Here is an 8,485-nt window from a genome sequence, read left to right on the forward strand (position 1 = left end):
CCGGCCGCCCACACACCCACGCAACCCCCTGACAAGGCCACCCCCGGCCCGAACACCTCAGGTCTCGGTGACAGGAGGGGAGGGGGCCCCATAACCCCCCCCCACGCCAGCGCGCGCCCCGACTGTTACAACCGTTACAGCCCCACACACGCACACTGAGGCACCTCACACCCGCCCCGGGGGGGGGGAAATGGGAACCGCTCAGCAGAGGGCCGCCCTCCCGCAGGAGTCCGAGGCGCCACAGAGGGGCTCCGGGCGGCCGCCACCCCCGCCCCGCTCCCCGGGGAGCAGCGATCACCTCAGCGGCCCTGGCGACACGCGGGGCCTCGCCCCCCGCCTTACGCCTTCGCGGGCGGCCAGCGGAGCCGGCACAGGCTAGAGCAGAGGCGAGGCAGAGCGCATCGATGGGCCGGGGGCGGCGGGAAGCCTTGCTCGAAGAGGCGTGGGTTGAATAGCTCGGCGCTCCCGCTTAGCGCCTGCCGGTGGGCGGTCGGGGCGGAGAAGCGCGGCGGGCCGGGCCGGGCCGGGGGCAGAGCGGGGCCCGCAGCGAGGTTGGAGATGGCGTCGCAGCCGCCGCCTCCCAAACCCTGGGAGAACCGGCGGCTGGCGGGCACGGTGGCGCCGGCTTTCCAGTGAGTGCGGTGCGCCGGTCCCCGCGTCTCCCCTGCTTGTTCGTCCCCTTCAGGGCGGCCGCGCCTCAACTCCCCCCCCCGGGGCCTCCCGCCTCCTCGGCCTTCGCCCCTGAGGCGAGCTCAAAGGTCGGGCCCAGCCGGGCAGCGCCTCCACCAGCTGGTGGCTGAGCGGAGCCTGGGGGGGTTTCGTCGGTGTGGGTGGCCCTGGGGGGATGGTGGATCCTCTGCTGGGGTGGTTTGGGGTCGTTTGATCTGCTTGTGCCCGGCGGGAAGGGGGGTGTGTGTGTCTGTCTCTGGGGGATCCCCCTTCTCAGTGTGGAGAGAGAGCGAGAGGGTCCCCAAAGGTACCGGTCTCAAAGCCTGCTCCTGTCTGTAGAAAGCTGCGTGTTTGGTGTGGTGAGGGTAAAGCCCTACGTGTTACCACCGGTAGGCAAAGTGCGGGTGTCTGGCTGTTCCTGGGGGCTATAAAGCTGTATAAGCCTCCGTGCCTCCACAGGAGCAGAGGAGCTGTGTGTCATCCCCAGGAATTGGGAAAGGTGCAGGTGTATATCTGCCCCTGGTACGTTCACCCGGAAACCTGAGCTTTTCCAGAAAATCCAAGCTGCTCACGGAGAAGGATGTTGTGCAGAAAGTGTTTGTAAACTGTTTTCATCAGAAATGAAGGAAAGCTTGGCAGCTGTATATCAGTCTTGTTTTGCGTTTGGTGCTATTGATTGCAATTAGGGCAAGCCAAAACTGGGCAAAAGGTTAGGCCAAGACTAAACATTCCACAGAAACTTTGCGCTTTCACTGCGCGCTGAAGCTTGCTAAGCAAGAAATTTGATGTTAATTTTTCTTCGTGGGGTTATCTAGCTCATTTTAAATTGCTTGAAGCACCTTTAAAATAAGGTGTCATGAGTTGACTACTGGGGAGATGAATGTAGTGTCACTTAATAAGTCACAGTACCTCTGTATTCTGTGATAATTTATTTTTGCTTCTGTTTTTAACTGCTAAGAGAATTCAAGACTGTGGTGGAAAAACAATTCACGTAAAGATATAAATATTATTCCTTGCTGTAGAAACCTGTAAGTTTTGCTGAGACAAAGTTGTTCCTTTCCTTATACAGAAATAGTAAAGCTAGCATGCTTCACCCTGAAAGCAGTGCAGAAAGAAGCAGCTCTGTAGCAATTCAAACTTGATTTTCTTTTTTTTTTTTTTTTCTGTGAATTTAATGGACTACAGAAGTGGGAAGTTAGGGGATGAGGCAGTAAATATGGGAAATGACCAAAGTGTTTGACTTCTAGGATGATATGTGATTAGCTTTTTAATGAAATGGCAAAAGTTGGAGAGCTGCTTGACTGGGTTCAAATACCAGTATAGTACTTGCAGAGTCTTATTATGAAGGCCATAGATGAAATGACTTAAACTTATGGATATACAAAGGAATAAAAGTTTACTAATAAAAAAAATTGACTCATAATACCACTTTCTGCCAACAGTTAGCAGTAATAGATTCAATCCCATAACACGTTACATTAAGGTAATTAAATAATTTGGGTAAAGGGGAAAATTGGGGGACCCAAAGCCATTACGTATTTTGTTCTATAGTTGCTTAGACTCTCAATTAGATCACACAACCATTTTCTGTAAGGATGCATTCAAACAGAGCTCTAAAACTTCCTTCCTGCTGTATCATTGGCTCATCGTATAGAAGAGCTGAGAACAGGTGTTGGAAATAAAGCTTTCAGATTGAGAAGTTCATAAATAGTCTTTGTAGTACATACAAGAGGCTTTTGTGTGTAGAAAAAATGACCTAGGTGTTATAGCATCAGGTTTGATGGATCTAGATGTAGCATTTCACACTTTCTTAGTCAATACAATAAACAGACTAAAAGTTTTTCCGTGTGTACGTTTCAGATATGCTGCAGTTCCACGTTTACACTATCTCATTATGGCTTTTTTTTCTCCTGAAAGACCTGTATTTCCTGACTAGAATTTTTACTTCCCACAGACGTTGTGCAATGTACTGAGTGTTTGGCTACCAGATTCCCTATCCTAGCACTACCAAAACACGCTGTCGTATTTATATGATTAGCCAAGAGCTCCAAGGAAATGAAAATACAAACTTATTTTGTGTACTGATCTTGCTTGTCTGAATTTTTTTAGGTCTGCTGACTTGGGTGACAATGTGCTGACCAGGCCTGGACAACCCACAGTTGCACGAATACCTCCACCTATTTTGCCAAGACCGTCACAGCAAACGGGAAGCAGTAGTCTGAGCACTTTCAGGCCAGCGTATACCAGTTCTTTTTCTCCAGGCTATGGTTCATATGGAACCTCTTTTTATGGAAGCTATAGTCCTTACAGTTACGGATATGGTGGCCTGGGTTATAACCGCTTTCGTACAGATGATATTCCTCCCAGCAGGTTTGTTCAGCAGGCTGAAGAGAGCAGCAGAGGTGCATTTCAGTCCATTGAAAGTATTGTGCATGCGTTCGCCTCGGTCAGCATGATGATGGATGCTACCTTTTCAGCTGTGTACAACAGTTTCAGAGCTGTGTTGGATGTAGCCAATCACTTCTCCCGCCTCAAAGTACACTTCACAAAGGTGTTTTCAGCTTTTGCTTTGGTGAGAACTATAAGATACCTCTACCAACGTCTACAACGATTACTCGGTTTGCGGAAGAGCTCTGAGAATGAGGATTTGTGGGCTGAAAGTGAGGGGACAGTAGCTCGCGTTGGCCTTGAGGACAAGGCGGCTAATTCTGCAAAATCCTGGCCCATTTTCTTGTTCTTTGCTGTTATAATGGGAGGTCCCTATTTGATTTGGAAACTGCTTTCTACATACAGTGATGAAGAAACAGGTAAAGATGATCTGCAGCATGAAAGAAGTGCTGCAGCATATATTGTTCCTTTTGTTATTTCATGTATAGTGATTAATCTTCTACTGCAGTAATAGAAGTTAATAGATACTGGAGTATAATACTGAATGTTAGACCTGTGATATGAATAACATAAGTAACAGCCTGTTTAAGTGGCCTGTTGTTGAATTAGGGTGCAGCTTCATGGGAAGCTTTGTGTAATTCCAAAATCATGGTTCCTTGCTATTTCTTTTTCCTTTCTATTGGATGTGGCAGTTGGGATGGGGAGAAAAGTATTGATTGGATTGACTTAACAAATCATGCTTTGTTTGTTACTCTTGTCAGTTCTCCATTGGAAAAGTTTTAGCAGGGAAGTTAAGGTGCTTTCTTCATTTTCCTTGAAAAAAACCCAACACTTTATCATTCAGAGCAACTAACCTTTTAATTTCTTTTTGGAAGCAGTATCTAGTAACTGGGCAAGTGGAGAAGATGATCATGTAGTTGGAAGAGCGGAATATGACTTCAATGCGCTCTCAGAAGAAGAAATTTCTTTCCGTGCTGGTGACATGCTAAAACTAGCACCCAAAGGTAAACTTTTAATTTTGTGTTTATTTTCTAATCAAATATGAAGTAAATCATATTGTTAGAGTCTGAAAATGAAAACAAACCCCCTAGCCTTATTTGACCAAGGTCTTCACCCACACTGATTATCTTTTTTCCATAGGTTATTGCTTGTATTGTAATAAAACTTCTTTCAATTTCCCTAAGATATGACACAGCCTAAACTTCTTCAGGTAGTGCTTTGTGGTTATCCTTGTGGTTACCTTTTCCTTGCACGCGCTACACAACTGTGAAAATCCTTAGGCTTTTGCAGTATGGTGTTGTCATTTATTTCAGAACAGCCTGCTCTTCACACTACTCTTCAGCTCACCTCACCGATGCAGATCCTCATCATTTCTTGTGAAGTAATTTGTATTTGCTCTTTATCACAGCTATTTTTCTGCGTGATGAACTGTCATGTCATCCACCTTCTGGTGTATTTGTGCCTCAACTGCAAAATATTTTGAATTGTTTTGTAACTTGTTGTGTTTGCATTTTTCTTCTTCAGAACAACAACCCAAAATCCGTGGTTGGCTTCTGGCTAGTTATGATGGCCAAACAACAGGACTCGTGCCAGCTAATTACATCAAAATCCTGGGCAAAAGAAGAGGTAGGAAAACAATGGACGTGGAAAGGATTACAGAGCAACGGCCAGCCTTTACCGGCACATCTGTTAGAGGACCCACTGCTACTGTGACTTTAGAGGAGCAGGAAGCTGCTTTTGATTCTGTTTTTGCTGGAAGTAATAAAGTTCCTGTTGCATCTGACCCCACTGTGGTTAGTGGAGAGAAACAGGAACTCTAATGCACTTTCATCAACGAAGCAACTGAACTGTGCTTTATTGATAAAACTTAGGGTTTGTTGAAAATCTGTATTGTAGTGGAACACTGATGGGTCTGTACCAGTTATTGCTGCTACTGACTGGTGAAGGGATGGAGAAATGATTGTTCAAATTTGTAGTATTTATTTTTGACTCACCTAAGGCTGTACATTAGTGACTCTACCCAACCACCTGGCAGCAGCTCTAAGATCTTGAGACAAGGAGAAGGGAGGCATTTATAATAAAGCAAACAAACAAAAAAAAAGGGGTGGGGTGGAAACTTCCAAGCTGTTCTTGTTAAGGAGACAAACTCCAAGCTGTTGTTAAGGAGACAAACTGCTGGTGAAATCTGGACATTAACATCCAGTCTTCATTGGAATGTCAGCTTGACAAGAGGCCTATTCAATAGTTGTGCAAAAGGAAGATAACATTTCTGTAAGGTGTCTGCCAAAACTGGTCACTGAGGACCATAAACAGTAATAATGCGTTTTTTCCCCCTGAAAGGAGGGAGAATTGCAAGAGGTTTAGGTGACACAATTGAATTAGAAGTCCTGGGTTGCTTACTTTTTGTAAGAAGCAGGGCTTCTGTCATAAAGACCTTACCCCTAATGAAAAAGGGACCTGTGAGAAAGGAGAAAGAAATACAGTTACAAAGGAAGAGCAGTGAGGCTTCAGTAGTAGTTCTAACCAGTTCTCTTTTGTTTATTAAAATAACAATAGAATAAAGAATATCCTGCAGTTAGGTACTTTCCAGCACACTTATTGTTATTCCCTTCTGTGGCAGACTAATTTTGTATCACTCCTTCCCATTTTGTGTTGTAGTCTGTTAACTGCCTATCGATAGTCTATCAGCTCCCATCCGCATCTCAACTTATTTCTGTCCTTCATTGTTTTTATAGGAATGTCAAAATATCTTTCCTGCCTTTTAGTGCACTAGGAAGGCATTGGGTTGGGGGAACTTTAATGTACTTTGAGTGGCAAAGTGGCAGCAGCAGCATTTCTTGCTTAATTGTCTCAGAGTTATCACTGCGTGCTGCCCTTCAGGTGGTAAATTTTGCATCTGCCCATAAAATTTGAGGGCTCTGGTTTATCAAAAGCCATAAAAATATAAAGACTGTGCAAAGTATTTAGTATTTTCTTCATATTGGTGTTTGAGAATTCTGTATTGAAATACTGTTGGTTTTTTTTAATGAAGCAAAGATAATTAACACTTTTTTCCTTTTAGTATATATGTATAACATGTTGAGCTTCTGAAGGTTAGAGCAATGGATAAAATAACTAAAGCTTGTCTTAATCATTAAAATAGCTTTTCTTTTAAAGGTACTCAAAACTATTAGTGAAAGTAGGGCACGTGCCTTTGCTTAATTGATCCAGTAGTTTCAGTTTGACTGTTTCTACAGAGGTCTCCAATACCCATTATGTGTTAGCAAAGCTTTATACTTAAATTGCATTTGCTGGCCTTGAGTTCTTAGAATTCTGTTCACCACAAAAAAAACCTCTGACAATAAAAAAATGAAGTGAGCACAGTTTTATTGAGGAAGAGTGGCTGAAAAGATGGATATTATGCTGGAACCTTGGATTTTAAAGTAATCTCTGGATGCCTCTTGTTGATAATTAGAGCAAGAATTTAACTGGTTGTGCTCAGATATTGGGAGACAGTGTGAAGAATCATTTTTAGGATTGTTAGATCCAAGTGCAGAAGAAAAGGAAAGAGTAGTTAAAGGGCAAATGAGAAACTTGAAACTAGGCTCACTAGGTTTAAAACAGAACATGTTCCTGAGACATTTCCCTGTGTACCAAGGCATGGAAGAAAATTATCTATATTTGGAAATTGCATCTGCTGGTGATATAAAAATAGCAAACAATCCTGAAATATAAAATACAAAAAGGAAAAAAGGGGGGTGGGAGTATCAAGTTAACAGCTCTGCTAACAGCGTGTATTCGCGGAGGGAATTAATTTACTGTTGTGAGATTTAATTAATGGACTGCCAGCCTCTCTTGTGTCAGTGAAGGATTTCGATCAGAGCAATCGTCTTTTAAATAAATGAATAAATAAGGCCCAAACTTTTTGTAGAGTATCTGTTCAAGTTGACTTCTGTTTTCCTATTCAGAAAAAGTTGGGAAGACAGTACTATGATGTTTATTGGATTCTTTAAATCTTACTAATTTTTAGAAAGATGTTTTTAATTTAACTTTCAGGTCATACTATTTTGAACACAAATATTTTAGTAGGAAGATAGGTTATTAATAACTTAACTGACTTTTCTTTATGGTAGTTTGACTTAGTCTACCAGTCAGCAACTATTATAATTATATCTGCTAAATCTTCACAAGAATTTTGATCTTTCCAATCTTGTGATCACTTTAATGAGGAAAGAAGGCTCTGAGGAAATGAATTATTTAAGTCATGATTAATTGTACTGGTTGCATAAGGGTATTAAAATTCATCAAAGTAAAATATATACTGTGCTTTAAGATTTTTATTATTTTTTTTAATGCACAAACTAGCATGTGCATGCTAGTGAGTCCTACAATGTCATTGTCTTTGTTTCTGCTCATATGTCAGGCTACAGAAAAAAAAACCACCTAAATGAATGCTGATTGGAAAAGGGAGGCTGGTTGACAGGCTGCTCGAGACTTGCACAACTTTAGGAAGGTGAGAATACCAAAAGGAGCAGGTGTGGCTGCAGCGGGAATATGTAGCAGAGGAGATCAGAAAAGAGGTGCTGTTGAAATATTGCTAAACTTTTGCATTGGGCAATTGACTCTTATTTTAAGATCTGTACATACTCAGTTACCTTTATGTTATTCTTTAGAACTACTTACAGACCTGTAGCAGACCTAGGACACTTGTTTATGTAAGGCTTTGGTTTAATCTTAATTCAATCTTATTGATACTGTTTAGCATACCAACCGTTTTATGCTTGAATACTGTCTGAACTAATGGCAAATGCCAGTTTTGACTGGTTCTCTGGGTGCTAGCATTACATGGACATGCACGCATTCAAAGCTTTGTTCAGGTTTCTGAATAATAAATTGAAAATATTCTCTTTGTCTAGTAGAACTTAATAAAATTGTCTGCTTCTTTTGCACAGGTTCAAAACCTCTTCCTTCTGTGGAGCTAGACTGCAGCCGAGCTAGTAAGATTGATTTGACTTATTTGGTGATCTTGGTAAAATTTGCTAGACAGGTAAATGCGAAGAAAATACAGTTTCTTATAAACCTGATCTTTTTGCAACAGAAATTTTTCAGGAGGTACAAACTCAGCAACGGAGACAGTGATTTTCTTGATGCACCATAGCCATTGTAGAAACACTCTTGTCTGCAATAGTAGCCAAATTGGACTTATTTTACAAAACACAGATAACATGAAAGCGTATGTTTTTAAGTAGTTCCTTTCAGTGTTTCTCTCCCTGCGGGTGTGGCCACGTGTTGGGATCGGCCAGCGTTTTTGGCCTGTAATGACAGGTAGAGATTGCATGAGTCCACAGGCAGTGGGTGTTCTTCACCCTTGTGTCCTGGGACTGGTTCCTCTGCAGACCGATGTGGAGCTGGTTTGGGATGATGGATCTGTCTCCCGGGTTCCGTGGGC

The 8,485-nt window shown here is 42.7% G+C and overlaps 2 protein-coding genes across 6 annotated transcripts in view; one reads left to right on the plus strand and one right to left on the minus strand.

Annotated features, from left to right (window-relative positions):
- PUS10 (pseudouridylate synthase 10) overlaps positions 1 to 365 on the minus strand; it is a 37,164-nt gene extending 36,799 nt beyond the window's left edge. The window contains exon 1 of one of the 3 annotated variants that reach the window (XM_014966375.1): positions 299 to 365. The gene's annotated coding sequence lies outside the window, so the exon portion shown is untranslated. Of the gene's footprint in view, positions 1 to 154 lie in introns of all 3 variants that reach the window. The other 2 variants (XM_014966373.1, XM_014966374.1) reach the window with 2 other exon arrangements.
- A 134-nt stretch (positions 366 to 499) lies between these two features.
- PEX13 (peroxisomal biogenesis factor 13) lies at positions 500 to 7,962 on the plus strand. 3 transcript variants are annotated; one of them, XM_014966474.1, is made up of 5 exons: positions 500 to 632; positions 2,779 to 3,476; positions 3,933 to 4,061; positions 4,582 to 4,683; positions 7,460 to 7,962. In XM_014966474.1, exons 1-5 carry the CDS (start codon positions 559 to 561, stop codon positions 7,492 to 7,494), a joined length of 1,038 nt encoding a protein of 345 aa, XP_014821960.1. In that variant the 5' UTR covers positions 500 to 558; the 3' UTR covers positions 7,495 to 7,962. The 3 variants fall into 3 exon arrangements, with proteins under 3 accessions (XP_014821960.1, XP_014821958.1, XP_014821959.1); XM_014966472.1 differs by having other exon boundaries at positions 4,582 to 7,962; XM_014966473.1 differs by having other exon boundaries at positions 3,936 to 4,061; positions 4,582 to 7,962.
- The last annotated feature ends 523 nt before the right edge of the window (positions 7,963 to 8,485 follow it).

This window comes from Calidris pugnax, unplaced genomic scaffold, assembly GCF_001431845.1.
Source record: "Calidris pugnax isolate Ruff unplaced genomic scaffold, ASM143184v1 scaffold31, whole genome shotgun sequence".
Lineage (NCBI taxonomy): Eukaryota > Metazoa > Chordata > Aves > Charadriiformes > Scolopacidae > Calidris > Calidris pugnax.

What these genes read in the sequence shown, in the direction of transcription:
- PEX13 (XM_014966472.1), top strand. Translation starts at nt 559, where the DNA reads ATGGCGTCGCAGCCGCCGCCTCCCAAACCCTGGGAGAACCGGCGGCTG. An exon ending in ATACAGTGATGAAGAAACAG is followed by an intron (nt 3,477 to 3,932) that starts GTAAAGATGATC and finishes TCTTTTTGGAAG; the next exon opens with CAGTATCTAGTAACTGGGCA. An exon ending in GCTAAAACTAGCACCCAAAG is followed by an intron (nt 4,062 to 4,581) that starts GTAAACTTTTAA and finishes TTTCTTCTTCAG; the next exon opens with AACAACAACCCAAAATCCGT.